This window comes from Cheilinus undulatus, linkage group 21 (genome assembly GCF_018320785.1).
Source record: "Cheilinus undulatus linkage group 21, ASM1832078v1, whole genome shotgun sequence".
In the NCBI taxonomy this organism is placed as follows: Eukaryota; Metazoa; Chordata; class Actinopteri; order Labriformes; family Labridae; genus Cheilinus; species Cheilinus undulatus.
Window position 1 is genome coordinate 28,524,597 of NC_054885.1, and position 20,868 is coordinate 28,545,464.

The 20,868-nt window shown below is 37.7% G+C and overlaps 1 protein-coding gene across 1 annotated transcript in view; it reads right to left on the reverse strand.

Moving 5' to 3' along the window:
• Positions 1-2,328: 2,328 nt before the first annotated feature.
• Positions 2,329-20,868, reverse strand: part of LOC121503872 (protein tweety homolog 2-like) — a 68,595-nt gene continuing 50,055 nt past the window's right edge. The window contains exons 7-14 of the mRNA XM_041778445.1: positions 15,318-15,387; positions 15,166-15,221; positions 11,482-11,574; positions 11,304-11,396; positions 6,460-6,602; positions 6,146-6,331; positions 5,978-6,056; positions 2,329-3,385 (exon numbers count right to left, since the gene is read on the reverse strand). Coding sequence (XP_041634379.1) covers positions 3,305-3,385; positions 5,978-6,056; positions 6,146-6,331; positions 6,460-6,602; positions 11,304-11,396; positions 11,482-11,574; positions 15,166-15,221; positions 15,318-15,387 — 801 coding nt within the window. The 3' untranslated portion in view covers positions 2,329-3,304. The remainder of the gene's footprint in view (positions 3,386-5,977; positions 6,057-6,145; positions 6,332-6,459; positions 6,603-11,303; positions 11,397-11,481; positions 11,575-15,165; positions 15,222-15,317; positions 15,388-20,868) is intronic.

Genomic DNA, 20,868 nt, shown 5'->3' on the forward strand with positions numbered 1-20,868 from the left:
ACCAGAATGCTACAATGTAACGGTGTCAGATTGACAAAAACTGGACTGAAATATTTTTGAGTTTTTGTCAAGCAAAACTTTTAATGACTGAAATGTGATTAAAACTGAAATGCATTTTTAATCTAAAGAATAAACATAAATTCAGAATTGCTGACAAAATTAGCCCTGTTTTTTGTGCGGTGGAAAAATATTAATTTTGAATGTCCAGCATGAACATTTTAATTTACTAGTCTCTTTGATGAAACCTTACTTTTCATCGGGATTTTTTTTTTTTTATCATCAAAGACATAACTTTAGCTAGTCTTATTCTCCTCATTCTTATGGATAAAAGATTGGGGACAAACATTTTTGGTTATAGTTTTAGTCAACAAAATTAACATTTCCCACCACTACCCTCTCAAAATTTAATTTTATTTCATTTAAAAAGTTGCAGTATGGATCTCAGATGAGACCAAACATGATTAAACAGGACAATAAAAACATGTTTAACCCTTGATAGGGCAAGGAACCATATATGGTCACTTCGATTGAACTTCCGTCATGGCCTCCCACCAACTCTGTAAAACAGTAGAACCAAAATGATTTTTTTTTTTTTTTTTTTTTTTTTTGTGGAGTTCAGTCAATGTCAGAGAAAGTGACATTACACTATCCATCCAATCAGCAGTGAGTGTCTAAAACCTCCTGTTTCATCCAGAACTCAAAAAATGCAGATTTACATCTCCTTTTCCCTTATCAGAACTAACCATGGCCACATTTTAAAGGTGCATAGCAGTGCTAAATGTCATGATAGGTTTTGTTTGTGTAGGATTTCAAGCAGTTACTGAAATTTTGAATGGAGGAACCATATTTGGACATACACCTGTTTAGGGGTGCAAAATGGTGTCATATTAAGATATATGGCCAACTCATCTTAGAAACCATACTTAGGGTATTTATTTTCACAAATAAATTATTATAATGCAGGATAACGGTACTCTATAGTGTAGTTGGATGTTGTCACAGGTTTGTGAAAAATTAAAGAATGATCCAGTGGTATATATGACTAATTTATTGAATGAAAAGGTGTGATATTTGGTCATTATTATAAACTTATAACAATTTTGTAACACTTATCTAATTTATAAGAGTTTTTATTTTTACTGTGAGCCTTGTTTCTGCTTAAATTAATTTAGAAATTCAATATTTGTGAGGGGTTTTTTTTGTTTTGTTTTGTTTTTTGTTTTCTGTTGAAATCATAAAGAAAATAAAAGGTATCAATTGTGAAATATGTGATTCTAGTCAGTTTTAAAACAGCAGAACAGTTTTATTGAACTTAAATGGCATAAAAAAGTTTTAATCACGTAATTATCCAATATGTGTGCTTATTATAGGTGTCTTGTTGAAATTATGAGATAAACTCATAATTTCAACAGAACAACAATAACAACAACAATATTCTGAAGCTAGTCATGTCTTGCCTCAGAATCTAAAGACAACATTGGCATGTCTACGAATATCCACCAATGATATTCTAGGTCTTAAATTTTAAATTTCCATGTATTTCAATAAGTGCCCTATAAAGGGCTGAAAATGGCATTATTAACAGAAGCCCTGAAAGGATATGCAGTTAAGGAATTAACCCATAATCATAGGAAAATCAGCGTTCTTATCTCAATATAGTAGGATAAGGTGAGATCCAGAGAAAACAACCTCTATTTGCCATGGCAAACAAACAGAAATTACATTTATGTATGTCTGCTTGGGGCTTCCCCACGTAGTCTTTGTGCCTCAATTTATGTTTTCATTGACAACCCTCAGGAAACAGCTCTGCTACCCACTTTTAGTTCTTGAATCACCAGATGAGAACCACAGCAGTAGTATATCAGTAAATAGGTAACAGAGGAGTAATGATATGTTAAATGTGGACTATATAAAACACACAGATATAAGAAGCATTGATCGACCTTTTGTCAAGAAAAAAAAGCTCTATACCTACATGTAATGGTGGACTGCAGTATGACTTAAACAGGTGGTACCCTGGTGTAATGTTAGAATTACACTGGCCCACAGAGCACCTTCCAATTAAGACTGTTCATCTTTATCAACTCTCTTTTAAGACCATTTACATTCTCTGTGGAGTAGAGGCGTGTTTGTGCCTCTTTTTAAGATTTAGTTTTGTTGTTCAGGATATAAATGTGATATAATTAGTCACAAAAAAGTCTAATCAGCCTAATTCAATTACTTCAGGTAATTCTAGGCTGTCAGAGTGAGCAGTTGCACCAAAGACTGGCAAGCTATTTATTCTAAAAATGACAACACACAACTCTGAATGAAGCATTTATGGTCAAACATTAGTTTCATACATTATTTTACACAGAAAACAGCACACAGCAAATCTCTACATCACTTTCTCATTGAAAAACAGGTAGCTGTCTCTAAGAACAAACTTTAAATTTCTGCATATTGTCCATGTTATGTTTTATCTTCCATGTCACTGCACAGTAATAAATGGGAGGTGAAGTAAAACCTATTTGCTCGTGCTTATTTAGGCTTGGTGGGGTTCTCCACATGCAGCTACTATAGTCTCAAAATTAGGCAAAAATATGTTAACCCCTCTAGCTATGAATATTTAATCCAGGTCAAAACAGTATCACAACAGGAACTACAAGATAAGCATAAAGTTGTTGCAGTACAAGATTTGCAATCGATCAAAAATACTGACTTAGAAGTGTTAGCTGTTTACAAAAAAAAAGAAACTAAATTTTTGGTTGTATTTAATGGACACAATTTAGAATATTACCGTGAAATGTTGAACATGTTGTACTTCATTTTGTACAGCACCATGAAACATTAAAGAAAGGCTTAAACATGATGGAATCATACCAAAGAATCAAAATGCCAAGATAGAAAGTCTGTTCCCCTATCAAAATGATGACCACAGATGATCATATCAATGCAGGTCACCAAGATAAAGCCCAAAAGAAACAGACTTTTAAAAATTTAATTCAGTTCAAAAGCCCTTGATCTGAATCAAGAGTGAAATGGCCGTAAGAAATGCTTACATTGGTATGAGAGCATTTCCACACATGACAACAACAACAAGAGTCCTAAGATAAGTCTGTTCAAGCTCCTCTCCATTCAAAATGGCCTTTGGAGCACTGCGTCAGTGTGGTACTGAGGTAATTGCCTCATGTGGCCTGCTTTCATGTCTCAGGTTGGGACAGCGGACTGCAGCTCCAGTAAACAGGATTATGTTATGGAGGAAGCCTCCTCGGTAAAGACCCAGAGTCTCAGACAGTCTCAGAAGGATTTAATGGGTAGCAGGCTACACCTGGAAGTCGGTCCCAAAGTGTCTGATTTGGGCATCAGTCATAGATAGATAGGTGGTCCTCATACTGGGCGAGTACTGCAAAGAGAGACACATATTAGCACTTATGAATTCAAACAAACATATCTTTGTACTGATACTGAAATGGTGGGATGTGGTCTAGGTTTGGAGGGTATTTACAAACCCAGTTCCAAAAAGGCTGGGGCACTGTGAAATTAAAACAAAAAACAAAAAAACAAAAAACAAAACTATGATTTACTAATCTCATAAACCCATATTTTATTCGCAATGAATGACAAACCAGATGCTGTTACTGAGACATTTTACCATTTCAGGACAAATATATAAGCTCATTTTGAATTTGATGGCTGCAACACATCTACAAAAAGTAGGGAAAAGTCAACAAAAGTATGGAAAAGTAAGTGGCACTAATGAAAAATGGCTGGAAGAGCACCGGCTAACTTTGAAACTAATTGGCAACAGGTCAGAGACATGACTGGGAATAAAAGGAGCACTTAAGTAAATATGGGCTGAGGGTCACCAATCTGCAAAAAACTGTCAAAAAATGTGGAAAATTTTCACAAAAAAAGTTCCTCAACACAAAAAATGTATATAAACTCAATATCCCACCATCTACAGCGATAATACTATTAAAAGATTCAGAGAATCTGGAGAAATCTCTGTGCAATAAACAAGGCTGAAGGTCAATGCTGGATGCACGTGATCAGGCAGCACTTCATTAAAAACAGGCATGATTCTTAACTGGAAATCACTGCATGGGCTCAGGAACACTTGATCATTGTCTTGTCAACACAGTTTGTTGTGCCATCCACCTATGCATGTTAAAGCTGTATCATACAAGAAGCCTTATGTAAACAAGATCCAGAAACACCACCATCATGGTATGGGGTTACATTAGTTCTATGGCACCATCAATACTGAGTATGCAGAGGTTTTAGACTAACATACGCTCCCATCCTGACAACATCTCTTTCAGGTAAGACTTGACAATGCTAAACCACATACCTCATCCAACTCAACAACATGGCTCTGCAGTAGAAGAATCCAGGTGCTAAACTGATCTGCCTTCAGTCCAGACCTTTCACCCATAGAAAACATTGGGTGCACCATAAAACAAAAAGCACTGCAAAGAAGACCCAGGACTGTTGAGCAGCTAGAGCTCTACATCAGATAAGAATGGGACAACATTGCTCTCCCAAAACTCCAGCAACTGGTCTCCTCACTTCACAGGAGTTTACAGACTATTGTTAAAGAAGAGAGGATGCTACAAACATGACCATGTCCCTATTTTTTTTAGATGTGTTACTATAATCAAATTCAAAATGAGCTAATATTCTTCATGAAATGATAAAATGTCTCACTTTGTTTATGCTCTATTGTGAATAAAATATCTGTTTTAGATTTGCAAATAATTGCATTCTGTTTATATCTACATTTTACACAGTGCCCCAACTTTTATGGAATTAGGGTTGTATATTAATTATGAGCTGGTCTTTAAGTAGGGTGATATGGAATAAGGCGATGCTGTTTTAATTTGAAAGGAGGGGGGAAGCCAGGTGAAGAGCACACAGAGGGTATTAGGCACTGAATAAGTAACACTCACATGTAACACTCTGTGGATAAGACAGAAGGTGCCAGAAGGTCAAAGCTTGTGAAGCTGAGATACTGTGTTCGAGCTTTACTGGGGTCTTTGGGTTACAAGTTAAAACATTCTGCACAGCAAGCGGTTGTTTTAACAGAGGAGCTTCCACAGTGTGTTTCAAGGAGTGGAATGACAATGAAATCAAACGAACAGAAAACTTACGGTTTTTAAAACTCTGAATTATATTTAAAAAATGAAAAAAACAAAGGGGTTAGTTGCAAAACACTGGTTAATATTCAGCAGTTTGATGCATGCAGAGATGATCCAAAATCAAACAGAAAAAAAAAGTGTACAAATTCCCCCTGCCCCTGTAGATTCATACACAGCAGTACTGCAAACGTTTCTTGCAGAGATTCAAGCATCACTTGTGCACGAACAAATACAAACAACAAAGCCAATGTCTTTTTAAAAAAACGCGCATCAGAGGCATTTAAAAATTTAAACACCGGTCCACTTTTTCTCGCCTTCAAAGAGGAATCTCATGTGTGATACGCTGTGAATGCAGTTCAAGCGCTGAGTCTGCCACGCAAACAAAAAAGTTGCTAGAAAAAAAAACCCTGCCTTAAACTGCAGATTTACCAGCGTTATCTATGATCCATCTTCAGCCCCTGGAGCTGCAGCACATGCTTATGCACTATGGTTTCTAATACTGAAAAAATACATACTACTATCTTTTCATACAAATACTGATGCAAATTATGCACATACAATAATGTATGCATTAGTCTTAAGGCAAAAACAAATATCTCATAGTGAGAGTGAGCGCATGAATACAAAGATGGCACAAGGCAAACAGTGCATGCACTTCAGTCAATGGCCAGCAGGGAGCAGTCTTCCATCACTTTCACTAAGTGTTGACAACATGAGCCTCTGTTCAGTGTGTATATGCTGTCATGTTCATGGTGCAGCTGTGCATGCTCTCTGTTAGTGTTGCAGAAGTGTTGGGGTCAGTATTGCCATCATCTTCATCACACAAGGGACACTAGAGGTCCATAGGGCCAACGCACCGAGGGAGGTGGGGATCCTCTCCCTATCAGCGGCACGTTCTCATAGCGAGGACTCCCTCCAAACAGCATGTTCTGATTCCTGTGAGACCAAGCAAGAGGGAGAGATGTAGTGAGAGATGAAAGACACTTATACCCACAGCATATACTGCTATAATCTACTGCTCTTACATGTACTCAGGAGGAGGCATGACATTAGAAGCAGATTGTGGGGGAGGATGAAGAGTGGCCTGGCTCCCGAGGCTGCTGGTGTAGCTACAGAAACTGTGGATGTTGGACCTTCTGGGGTTGTAGGACATCCTCCGCGCCTGAGGGTTGAAAGGGTCCTCCTCGTCTATGTCGTCATACTCTTTGTCTCTACATGAAAGTGGTACACAATGCGCGCAGAAAAAAAGACAGAAACAGAGAAAGTGCATGCATTAACAGTTTGCAGGAGCACAAGGCTGGGAGGAGGTAATGGAAAAAGGGGGTTGCTTGGTGCTGACCTGCTGGCCATTAGTGTCCACACTTTGAAAACTGCACATAGCATGGCAGAGAGTGCGCAGCCAGCCAGTAAGGAAAACAAAGACAGGTAGAGGAGCCCTTCTACCCCATCATAACACACACCCATTAGAGCGTCCACATAATCCTGGGAGAAAGAAAAATACAGAGATGATACACATATAGAGAAGTAGCTTATTTTTCAGCCAAGTTATACCTTAACAAATAAAGTACTTTTTAAAAAATGGATTTGGATTTATTTTGATTGAATGGGGAAAATGTAGTTAAGCACAGTTCCTGTACAGAGCATGAAACTAATGTGGTTCTTATTGGTTATTTCCATCTTTTGCCCCTATAGGACCTATATAGTATGTAAAATATACAACATTGAATATCACATCTTCCTATAGAGTTGGCTAGGCCCCTGAAAAACCCACTTTAGGGCCCTCCCCAGTTGTTCTTTATTGATGATATTAATGCATGTGTGCTGGATCATTGGCATTAGTGCAAGCATGATGGAGCATGATTTCCAGAGCATGACTGGGGATGTGTCAGTCTGCCTTCCCACCCTATGTTACCCTCAGGTGGTCTACCCACCACATCTACACCTAACTTAAGGCTCTTCTTTTGGCCCAAACATGCCTTCAAGTTCTGCACATTAGGGTTCATTCGAACAAATCCCCTCACCAGCTGCCCTCACTCACCAGCATGTAGTACAACTAAACCATGTCTGTAGCTACTGTCTCATTCTCCTCAAAAGACACTGATTGGTCCATCCATTCTCTGACTTAGAATGGAGCCAATCCATCAACTTTGCAAGGTTAGACAATTTTGGTACATTTGAAAACTAATTTGAAAATCATAAATGTATAAAACTTTTGAAACTGCACAGGTTGTGTCTGTATATATGGAGGAGAAATGTCAGTTTTTAAACCTTTTAGGGCCTGATTATGAATGATGGACGGTTTGTGATTGTAGAGAATGAAGCCTGAGCCTATACTCTCAAAGAAAATGAGAAAAGAGCATTTCTTTGGACTATGTGAGGAAGCTGGAAGACTCAGAGAGAACCCACACAGAAGGACCCTGTCTGATGGGGATTTGAACCACTAACCACTGTACATCCATGCAGCCCTCAAACTTGAGCCGTGAATCAAAACTCATTCCCAAGAACTTAAAGTCATTAACCTCCTCTATGTCTTCTTTCCTTATCTTAACATTAAAATTCCCATGTCAGCACTGTTTAGCAATGGAGAACCACAATGAGATCATTTAATCTAAATTCAGAGCAATGTCCACTGATGGACTTCATATATGTTTTCAGTTAGAGTTAGATAATGCTACTGCAGTTATTCTGCTGCTTTGCCAAAGAATTAAACAGGAGTATAAATGACCACATCATCTGCATAAAGCTGGAAGCCAGCCTTAGGACAAGTTTTGGGAAAATCATTTGTAAACAGACTACAAGGCAAAGAGCCAAGAATGGACTCTTGAGGGCATATTCATTCTGTCATCTAAAGGTGATTTTTCTTTGGTGAATTTCACACACTTTTCTCTTTTATGTAGAGAGGGCTCAAACCAATCAACTTTTTAAGGGGAACTGAATCATTTTAACTGAGAGTGAAGAACGCAATGACTGACCATTTCAAAAGGCTTTTTAGTTGGTCAGAAACACTGGCCCAACTATACACCGCAGCCAAGAGAGTGCTTTATGCTTTCAATGAAAAACAATTTTGCAGTTTCTGTTGAATAGTTTGGTCTAAAATCAAAATAATTTTTAACATACAGCTACTAATTCAAAGCCAGAAGCAAAAATGATTCAAGTATATTTTTTTGGACATGGACTCTCCTCTTAATGGACTGGAGAGAATTAGGGTGATTTTTATTCATTTTCTTGTGGCTGTAAAATAACTTTTGCTATGTTAACCTTCCTGCAATGAAGACAAACCAGTTACACAAATCAAATACTCAGAAAAACTGGAAAAATTTCTGATTGAGATGTTATCGTTAATGGAATGTTCATCCCAGGGAATCTTTTCTGCTACCTTTGTTTAAATATAACCTCCAGTTAGTCTACATGTTAAGCCATAACAAGCTAAAAAAGGGTACATAAAGCTAATTTTCTTTAGCTTGCTGCCATGACAAAGAGGAGATATGGCCCTGCCCACTCGAGGACGGTGCAGAGGTAAAGTGGTGGAGTGCTGTAGCAAGAGTACAACTTAAGAAAAAATGAATAGACTACCCAAACTAAGAAAACACTTCAAAGAAATAAGAGCTGAATCATCTATGGGCTGTATATCTGAATGAAGATTATTCATACTATAGAGGCTGCACTCAGTAACTGTATTGAGAGGAGTGGGGAAGGAGGGGAGGCAGTGGACTGAATGAGAGAGAAGATATGGCCAAAGAAAAAGCTTCTAATAGTATGTTTGTTTAAGTCTGAGGTACTTTACATTGTAAACTTTACATCAAAAAGTCATGCAACTTTAACATTTGGCATGGAGTATCCTTGAACAAAGAAGAGAGTAGCTAAATCAGACTGGTGCTGGTGCTGTAAAATTTTAAAGCATCATCCTCAAAATTCAATTATATGACACTGGCTTTGATCAAGAAGTGACTCAGATTGAAAGTGATATGTTTTAGAGGCCAATTTAATCTACATCCAGACACTATAATTCTTGTAAATATGAACTCTCTTTCTTAGTTTTCCTGCCGTGGGTTGGAAAATGCTTCTGCAGAATTTTACAGCAGAGATCTATCAAAAGGCAGATATTTACACAGACACATGCATGCAATCATGTTATCTTTTCACAAGCTACAATTCTCATGTTGCTCTGATGACATGCATGTAAGAAATACATTCTTTGTTTGTCCTGCATATTATGTGAAGTTAAGACTTACAGGCTAAGAGAACAGTCTTGACATTGGTGAAAACTTTTTTTTTTTGTTGTTGTTTTTTTTTTTTTAATTTTTGGGCCCTCTCTTAACCTTTATGCTGTTGACTAAGATATATGTTTTTCATCATTGCATGTTTTCATAACCCAACCCTGTTTTATTAATGCCTTCCTGAGCATCACTGTAGTTTGGAAAAGTGCACTATAAAAAGGTTATTATTCCATTATTAGTAGTAGTATTTGCATGGTTGTGTGTTGATGGAGCATGTCAAGAATACACTATATGGAGTGACAAATGTCAGGTACCACACTTTAAGGCTTGAGATTTCTCTTATGGAGTCATCAGTTCAAAAGAAGAAGTCTGTGTGGATTCAGTGGGACAGCACTATTACAGGGCATTCATGGCTAACAGAACATGAAGCTGATGGCAGAGTTTAACCTTGGTCAATAACAAGTAAGCAGCACAAATCATAAGAGAGCGGCAGCTTCCAGTGGTAGTTCCTGTGGTGTCATGATGGCTGCCATGACATATTTGCACATGTTCACAACTGGCGCAGTAGGTATTCTGCAAAAATTATGCATTTTAATTACCGCGTGCCAACACAGCAGTCCACTAATTCATTCTTTCGATGTCTTTTGATATCTACCTGACCATGCTTTGCTTGTTATGGTGACACTCTCTGGCTTTTTAAGGGGCTTTGGGCCTTGTTGCTGGAGCCATATGTCTTTCCCAGGGACTTCTTTAGGTAATGCTGATGTCATTTTATTCAATCTTGGCCCCTTTTGACATTCAAATACAAGCTTTGATGCACATCTACAATAAGGCCTCTTGGAGGAGTGGTTCTCGACTGGTCTAGAGCCAGGACCCACCGCCACTTCTTTGTCAACAAATCACGCCCCAGATTTCCAAAACCATTCAATCATTACCAGGTGTTATTGATGAAAAATATTACCGTTTGGACCCTTAATGGAAGAAAACATGAATGTAAAAAAGAGAAAGAACAAAACAAACATGTTTGAAGAAGCATCATTACAGAGGGACATGCATGCATGCATACATGGTTTTTTTTTTTACTCAATTTACCTCTGAAAGCATGGGAATTTGGTAATTTCTCAAGAAATTTCCTCATTATCTCAGGGAAACCAATTTTATCATGGAGGTTAAGAATATAGGTAAGTTGAAACCTTGAGAAAAGACCCAAATGTGCTCATTATCACTTGAAGAACTTGATAAAAATGTATGGATGTATTCTATGTCCACACACTTTTAAGGCTTTTTGCCATATTTTTTTCCTGGCACACTTTCGCGACCCACTGGAAAGAGCTTCGCAACCCACTTTTGGGTCCCGACCTACCAGTTCAGAACCACTGCCTTGGAGGACAAGGCCCTGGACAATTGTCTTCCTTTGTTTAGATGTAAAACTGCCCATGCATTCACTAAACTAGTGCCCTGCTGACACTATGAACAGTCCTCTAAACGTGCCTGATGTTATCATAGCACATACCTGCCCCCACCCTTCTTCACCTTACGTTATCTCTTTTCCTTTGTTGGAGACTGACACCCCTACATGCAGTGTACACCAGTACAATTGTCACATGAAGGCTCTATTGATCTAAAAGTCTACATCTGATGTCGCAATCAGAGCAGCTAGAAAGACTCATTTCAGCACCGAGATTTTTTATTCTCTTTGCAGATAAAACTCTGACAATGGGAAACCTGCAAAGTGAAGTTAAAGCTTTAAAGTAGGGGAAAACTGGAGGTGGTGAAAAAAAAGATCTTGTCTAGAAGATAGAAAGTGTGCTGACAAATGTAATGGTGTATATAAACATGCCAGTCTTGGAGAAGTACATAGAGATAAGTTTTAAAAAAAAGAGTCAAGGTTGGTGTCCCGAGTAGCTTTGAATTATGCTACAAAGGAGCCCCATTAAAAAGAGTCCTGGTCGGATTCTGACCTCACCTTGTGCAGCCCTCGGCAGTCAAGCAAGGCTGTTAGCTGGTGCACACTGAATTCTGTGGTGTTCAACACTCGCTGGATCCCCAAAAGGTCTCTCTGTTTAACAAGGTATAAAAAAAGAGAGCATGATACACACTTTCTCTCACAGTTTGGTGTAATAGTCTGTCAGCTGGCCACTTACTTCAGCCATGGGAAAGAAAGGCACGGAGAACTGCAGTAATCCTTGGATCTGGATTTGCATGGTGGTCAGAGAGCGCTGGCAGATTGTTATAGACTGTTAAAAGAGAGAAAAAAAAATCGCCCACCATCAACATGCAAAGCTCAGACAGTTACCACAAACAATGAGAGGATCATATTAAGGACAGCATTGTTTGGGTGCAGCGTGTCAACAAGTCATTTGGTGTTAAGGAAAGCTTTTTAATGCGCTTAGCTGAGGACACGTTTCTTTCCAGACAGATAGGCACAGATTATCCTTTTGCCACTAACCATCTCACCCACCACTCCCTCCCTCCCCTACCCTCCTTACCCTCCACTCAATCTCAAGCACAAACAAAAGAGTGATATTTATATCAACTAGGCCATCAGAGGAAACATTATCTGTACCCACTTAACAGGCATCATTTTAATCCTTAAATGGATACTGCGACGATAACAAAGCATGTGGGCTTAAATAATTATTGTTCATAGATTTATCGTCCACAAATTCCCTCAATACATGCCACACAAAAAACCTCCTGACACTGTTAAAATATTGAAATAAGAAAGGAATAGAAGGATTGCACTAGCTTAAATTGAATGCAAGCATTGAAGCATGTGCGGTGGGAAGGTGGAGCATTACTCATGGGCAAAATCTCCTCCAAACACCCTCCATACTCCAACACAACACTGTGTTCACTGATAGATTAAGCGATCATGGATGCTGACTTTATAGTCCTGTTCATGAATGTGTTACCCAATTACGGCTCTGTTTTATTATCTGCTCACACCTGGTGTGATACAGTGAGGCAGTGGCCTACTGAATAAACACTGCACTGAAGAAAGCCAAATTCAACAAGGTATTTGTCTATTCATGCCAAAATATCTTATTTTACTTATTTTGGGCCACATTCACCTGACAAATGTATAATAGTATCTATGTGGCAGACATAGATAGACCAGATATTTAGGTAGAACATTTCATTTCCAGTTTGATGACTCATTTTTGATGATAAATAAGGCAAATAAACTTGCTTGGATTGGGCTGAGCTATTACAGTGACAACTAAAGCTGTCCCAACTTCAATATGATTGTAGAACAAATACAAAAAATCCCGTATCTGTTTCAGTCCCAATGGTAAAGAAAAAAAAAATGAGGCACCTAATTTTGGCTCATTCCTTCCTTTAATTACAAAAACATTTCTTTCCAAACCCATCACCCAGTTTGAATTGCACAGATTCATTGACTAACAGTCGGAAATGTTGCCATCATATCAGTGGAATTTAAAAGTGCAATTTTCTAGGCTTGTTTTTGTTAGCTTAAAGTAGATATCACAGCAACAATAATGCAAGTCCCCAGCATCCAATACCTACTGAGTCCATGCATTATGTTAATTTGGTGCCATGTGTTCCACCTTTAATACCAGAAGCAATCCCACTGCAACAAACATGCAAGCCTTGGGCGGCAAATATTGGGTCATTTTACTTCCAAAAACATTGCAATCTAGGTCCCTCATTGAGTTTACATTGCACAAATTCAAAGGAAAACTTGAGTTGCCAATACAACTGTGCAATTTTAATAACTTTACATAATTATAATAGATATAACAGTGTTAACATTTGTTTTTGATAGCACGGCAGTGCTATGATTCAAGTCCTAAGCATCCGATTGGATATCAAAACTGTGAAAGTGCATTATTTTGGGCCAACTTTATGTCTATCTGAAATTTAATACCAGCAATTTATCTCAAAAATGCTGAGACAAATAGGGTTGTCATGACACCAGGTTTTAAAACTTCAATATTCATGAAATCCTACTGATATTGAGATCCAGTTGATGCTACGGCAACAAAAATAAGTTCTAGGCACTTAACATGGAGTACTTCCTTGTTTTACTCCCCAAAATTTGCAGGCAAACTCCAGCACACCGTATGAATTGAACAAATATGCCATCAACGTTTACAAATTTGGGGTGGATTTTTTTTAATACAGTTCTACAGGTTAAACTATGATGCATGTCTGCACTGATGTCACAGCCACAAATTTACAGATCCTAGGGTTCTGCTGCCAAAAACAAATTTGAAAAAAGGTCACTACAGGCTCATGTGTGGCAACACTTTTTCAGTAGCAGCCAGAGTTGTCATGTTAAATTTTTTATATGAATGTGTAGGAAACAAACTAAAGACACCTGTTTTGATGCTATGGCAACAAATATAAGTCCTAGGCTTGTTTTTAAAACTATCTCAGAAAGCAGGCAAACTCCTGCATACTGTCTAAAGTGCAAAAATGTTGGCAACATATTTGTTCCGTTTAGGCTCAGTTATGCTCTAGGCATGCATGTTAATAGATTAGTGCGCTTTGAACTTTACAACCGTCAATATCCTCATACTGATGTACGTCTAATATGTTGGAGCGCACACTGAAAAACGAATCTACTAGATGTCGTCATCTCTCACTGAGCTACTTTGATGCTGCTCCATCCGTCCTATAGGGGGAAGATAGAACGGCCCATCCTCTGCTCAGCTGTGCTGTTGTTGTCTGTCTTTGTGTAGAATGAGTACAGTTTTTAAAAAGCAAAAAAGTTGTAATACAAATCAAACTAAAGAAAAATACAAGTCCTAAGCATCCAATATTGGGAAATCAATTCACCTTCTATTTGACAAATGATATGATCCAGTGACAATAATAAAAACCACAAAAATATATATTTTAATAATAATAACAATAAAAAATACTATTACCTTTTTTGACATGATGGCCACAAAAAACGCCCAGGCACCAAATATTAGGCAATCTTTTGGTTTTGAATTAAAGTGCTGCCAGAGTATTTTTATGATTTAGAAAGTGCTCTATCTTTCTCTTTTCCTTGTTTTTTTTTTTTTTTTTTTTTGGTTCAATATATATATTAGAGCTTATGGACTTTCAATACCATCAATCATTAAATAACAGCGCTTGTATCATTTAAAACATATTATGTTAAAAGTATTAAAAATATCAAACGTATACGGCCTTACTATGATCAATATGATCAGTTGAAGTAAAGAAGTGAAAAATGGACCTTTTTGCCTATATAATGTATAGGTGTGCTTGCCTTGAAAATAAGACATTCATGAAAGCAGCCCTGAATTAAATTCCAGGGTTGTGAATTGAATTTGTGCACCAGCTGTGACATTTCTATAGCTTTGCAAGAGCTATAGAAAAGTATTTCAGTACCAACAACTGGTCTCCTTGAAAGGCGTGATATGTCTAAATGTTATTCTGAAATGAGAAAGTAGAGAGAAAATGTCTTTTAACATAGAAAAAAAGCTTCACAACACGAGCTGCCTTTGTGCAGTTGCTGCTTTTATGCCTGAAATGAGGTAAATAAATTTAAAAATAAGGGGGAAAAAAACAGCGCTGCCAGTAAGAGCACCCTAAGGCAAAGATTATGCAGAGGGTAAAAAGAGCCACACATAAAAAAGGAACATTCTTTGATCAAAGTTTATCACATTAAGTAATTAAATTAGTGTTGGGGGCTCATTTTTCAGAACAGCCGATTAAGGCCTGATAATGATCAAGCAGCTTGGCATCTAACAAGGAAAAACTCATTTTAAAATAGAAAGGCATTTTTCTCGGTGAGACTGGGTTACATGTGCAGCAGAAAGCTGAAACTTTGGGCATTTTCACCTTACCTGTTGGAAAGGGTTTGGCAGATTTGGACTGCAGAATAAATAATAGTGTGCAACATCTGGAGAGAGAAAGAGACGGTGGAGAGATTAGCCTCATTTCACAATATTTATTAAAAAGAGGTGCTGCATATTGATTTCAATATGAGATTAATTACCTGCACTGATGAAATCATTAGTTTGATTCACTATGAACTTGTCTGGAGACACGCAGAAGTCACTGGTACCCTGTGCAGAAACAAAACAAAGAAAAGAACATACTGTTTGCTTTTGCTGTGCAGGACAAAAAAAGAGAAGTGCAGTATCTATTCACGCCAGAAACTAGATCCAATTTCTTGTGCTGCGGCTCACTGAATCTGATTTTGCAATGGGCAGTTATTGACAATCTCTCAACAACACAAACTATTTGTTTTACAGGCTTGTTATCACTCTGGGAGCGGGTGAGCCTGTAAAATGAAAGCATTCCGAAAAATGCCCACAAACGTGCACGCCCACACATACACCTCTACCCACGTATAGATAGACACACAGCATCACAAAAGCACACGCAGAAATGTGTAGAATATATCAACGGACCTCCAGGCTCTATCCACCATGTAGACCGTGTCATACTTGGCTGGCCATGGATGAAATCTTCTAAATATTTCCCTTGCTCTATACTTCACCCATACAGAGCTGCTAATGTGCATGCATAAGCAATTAAGGGGTCAAGGTCACCAAGCTCTGTGCATTTATTCTTCCTCAAAACTGAAAACGCTGCAATATGGGAAACAAAAATAACTTCTCTCACACATAGCTGGTGATCAGATTGGTCAAAGAGCACAAGAAGTGTGAGTCAAACATCACAGAATGAGGCATTTCTATCAGACCTAATCATCTTACTGCATCTTTACATGTCAGACCTGCCCTTAAAAATAACACTTATTGTGAATTAGTAGTAGGAATTAATGATGCAGCTTAGGTCTTTATAGGTCATCTATGCAGTTTTCATTGGTGTTAAATCTTCAAATTATTATCATTTTTTTCTATGAGGAGTAATGAAACCAAATGAAATTAATATCTCTTAATGTCTTAATGTGCTTCACATGCAAAACAGGCCATATGTTATCTTTAATGCCTGAAATTGCTGCTGGAGGTAGGTGTCAAAATTAGCCATTAGCATTATGACGCAGAAACAGGCTTTATTTGATTGTTCTTGGCAAAGTTAATATTTACTCCCATTGTACCCCCATTCAAAAACCCCTCAAATATTAGCATGTGTACTTGCCTAATTCTGAGTAAAACATATCTAATGTCTCAAATCTTTAGCCACATACACCAGACAAAAACCTTATTTCAAAATTAAAAAGGAGGACTTAATTGCTTGTAATAAGAAATAAATGCAAATGAGGGAAGCACGTTTACTTGAGTGTCTTAAAATGAGATTTACTTTCTAAATTGGTGAATGCATCTCATTTTAAGACATTTTACAAGTCAAATACCTGGCACCACTAGCAGATTTTTTACTTATTTCATGCAATGTCTTTTACCAAAGAAATGTCGTCAAGTTCTGACAAAAGTGGCACTTTAGCAGCATCCACATTAATGTCTTCTGCCATAACTGCAGCAGCCTCTTGTTGCTGCTTGCTTACATCACAACTCTGCTGCACCCAAAAGTACTGCCCCTTGGTCCTGTTCCTTTCTAACTAGGCCCAAACGGTTCAGATGGGAGTTTTGCAAGATGGTTTCACAGTGAGAAACACGGAAATGGGCATATCTATCTGCTCTGCAAAGTTAGCAATGTATGCCTTATTGTTTATCTTTCAAATGCTTAAAAAAAGGTTTTAATCTGGACTACCTGCAAAGTGAATGTGGCTTAGGTGTAATGAGATATGTTTGACTTGAAATTAGGCAGATATACTTAACAAGAATTAAGTTTTTGCATTATAGCATGCTGAAAAAAAATAAGTCTTGTGTTTTGCAAAGTTTTAAAGCCTTATTGTTGTATTTTTATCATTACCTGTATTAAACTTAGAAGTTGTTTCTACTCATTCTAGTCAGCAAAACCAAAAGCAACCAAAGGTTCTGAATAGAAGCTTTCAAGCTACAATATGTAGACTTTTTGCAAAAAAAAAATCAATTTTAGTCATTTAAAAAACGACATATTTTTAGTTGAATTCTTACATTACCTAAAATACTTCCATCAAAACCAGAAATATTCTTAATTATTATCATTAAACAGGACATGTATTCTTATGACAGCTGCCATTGGTTGCAAGTTCAGTCACCAAATCTCAGCCCTAACAGCAAACCACTTTTAAATATGACTCTGTTGGTGTCAACTGTTACCATGATGTCCATAGGCCCACAAAAGAAGCTAATTTATTACATGCTAGTAGAGATAGGTTTATAAGGTTCAAATTTATAAAGCTGACTTAAAGATCAACAAGAAAAGGGATAGCATTTTGCTGCAAGATGGATCATTTACTAGCACTTATTTGTACCCAAGTCTGAGATATCACTTGGGGTAGAGGACCTCTTGCACCCAGAAAAGCTGCCAAACATGGGACACTGATGACAGCAGCACTGCCTAGCGTGACCTCACCATCTGTTATAAATATGTCATGTAACATTCTGCTCTCAGATTGTTGCTTTGTGTCCGACTTTTTGCTCAGTCAGTGTCTCTTTTTCTCTTCTTAGCTTCGACCGTCACTGTCTTTTCCATCTCTTAGCCTCAGGGAAGATATCAAACAACATAATGTCAGGCTAACCAGCTTCTTTCAGCTGAGGCAGGATGTGTGGACTTGTGCAGCAAAGACATACACACTTCTCATGAGTGAAAAGTGACCTGCTGCCAGCGCTGCATGGCACTGTAAGATGGCAACCAGTGGGATCCTTGAACATGGGGTAAATGTCTTTCTTAATGTTTAAATTTATTGTTAGAATGACTTTTACACCATTACATTAAAATGAAAAGTGTGCATATTGTTGCCTTTAAAAAAATCCATATTGGTTATTATCCATATCACTGGTAGACTCAGTGGGGGGCAACTGGGAGGATCCTCCCTCTTGATGCCTTAATGTTTAAAAATACTCAACTATAGTGCCTTCTTGGATGCCCATTGACATTACAAAGTGGGGGGGCAGAAAAAGTGCCTCATAGGGTCCAAGTTGGCAAAATTTGATTAAGTGCATATGAGGGTGTTAATTGCTTGACAAGGGACCATCTTTGGTTCCCTGTAATTAAGCAAATTTAGACAAAGTGTCAGTTAGATTGCCTTCTGAGAGAGCAAACTTAGATAAAGTGCCTTCTATGAGGCTCTCTTGATGGAAAAACTGACTCTTATGGTGCCCTCTAAGTGTGCAAAATTTAACATAGTGCTCTCTAGGGACCCTAAAAACAGACAAAGTGCTATTAAGGATGCTGTAAAAATTGACAAAGTGCTATCTTTGTTGACAATATTTGACAACATGCCTTCTTTAGTTACCTCTTAAAAGGGCTAAATGAATGGCAGAAGTAATACAATTGTGATTTTTCTTCTCCAGCATTATGATTTTGATTTGATATGTGATTATTATTAGGTACCTCATCTTGTGTTTTTTTTTCAACTACTTAAAACCATAAATCATTCTATATCACAACCTACATTTAGTCAGCAGCATGCATTGACTTTCCAGGGAGTGCATAGCTAAAAAAAAAACCCATACGGAAAGATGCATTTATGACAGTGTGCACTGAAAACAATGAAATTACTTAGAATTGATGAATCCATAGTAGTAGAATCTGAATAGGAGGAGGCAGCAAGCCTTATCCTATAAAGGAGGAGGCTTGGGTGGAAGAGGTGAAGCTTGGCCAGCAGCAGTGTGATGCATCAGCACTGATGCAAGCAGGGATTAGTGAGCAATACATCATCTTTAAATGGGCTGCTGTATTGAGAGAAAGAGCTGTGATTAGCACTGTGATTGGGAGCTGGGAGGCAATAATTGGTATTAGCTGGCTACCAGCCAATCGCAGCTAGAAGAATGACTTACGTGAACTAACGCTAAGCTTCATCAATATTAGATAGAATGACGAACGATTAAAAACATCTAATCTAATTGCAGTTATTTTTGCTCATATTGCAAATTTGGTATCAAATACTTGAATGGAATGGGGATTATTGTTTTTATGTCACTTGTTTTAATTAAGAAAAACTTACTTAAAACACAAAAAGTGTAATTTCTGGAAACTATTTTATAAAAAAATGACACCTTGAATGTTTTCAAAATGTGCCCAAAATCTCTGCTGCTGCAAAAATGAATGTATTAAACTGGTATTTTGACATATATCAAGTTAAAGCAAAATTGCAACGTCTGTGATTCGTAAATTGCAGCGTGCCATATTGCAATTTAATCTCATTTGCGATTAATTGCCCAGCCCTACCTCTTAATGGACAAAATTTCATAAACTGTCCTCTTTGGTGCCCTCTTTGTGGACAAATTTGACCAAGCGCCACCTTTAGTGCCCTCTTAGTGGACACAATTTGACAGTGTCCTCTAAGGCACCATGCACGTTGACAAAATCTACACAGTGTCCACCTTGGGTGCCCTCTTTGTGGGCCAAACAAGATGAAGTACCCTCTCAGAGGTTTAAATCTGATAAAGTAGCCCCTAAAGGCCAAATGACCAATAGTGGAAAATGCAATCAAGTCATTAAGTTAATTTTCACAGACATTAACACTTGTGTATCTTTGTTAAATAATTGGTAAGACAGTTAATAATACATCATCTGTAATAATACAGCTGTAGGTAAAATTATAATAAAAAACGGTGGCCTTTTCATTTTTTCATCCCTGCCCCTTAAACTTCCTTACTCCTCCACTGCCATACTTTGTCAGTATAAAGTTCAAAATGCCATGCTCTCTCTTTTAGTCAATGGCTGAGAGTGAGAAGTCTTATTTTCTAACTTCAGTGCTAAATTTACTCATTTGAAGTTGATTTATAGCATTGAAAAATTGTACATCCACATATTTAAGTGGCTGAAAATGGCATGTTTGCCATTTTTGCATGAAAATTCCCCCTAATAATGAAGAGATTACCAAAAAAGTTGCTGATTACAGATCCAGTTCATCAGCTAACTGATTACCCAGCTAATCACTGCTCTCTACGACACAACTGCAAATAAGAAAAGCCACATAACAGGCCAACCTAATGTTATTTTCTCACTTTCTAGAGTTAGACATGCATGCATTCCTCTTCAATTTGAAATGAAAACATATCTCTAAAGATTACTGCAACCACATGACATTTGTTTTCAGGGGAAAAACAGTTCAGCAATGTGTAAAGCACTATTCCAATGTTACCCTTCATCTGCGACTCATTATACTAACGGGGACATTTTGTTTATGCTGCTTCTCATCAAATATGTATAAATTTATGAGAATTTTCTAGGACGCCGCCATCATCTACCTTCCTTTCAAGATGCTGCATGTTTCTGCAACATGCACTTTTTGGGAGTATCATTTTTTGTATTTACTGTAACGTTTCTGAACGCTCTTTGATAATCCATTTGTGTGGAGGACATGCCTGCCTATTAATAACCAGGCAGGTGAAGTCCTAGTGGAAATGCTCCTGTCAGCCTCTCTGTGACATAACAGCCACAGATACATATAGAAAAGCTGCTCAATAAGTCGGACTGAGAGGTCAGAGGTTTAAGTGCTCGGTCCTGTTGTACTATAATGAGCTACACAA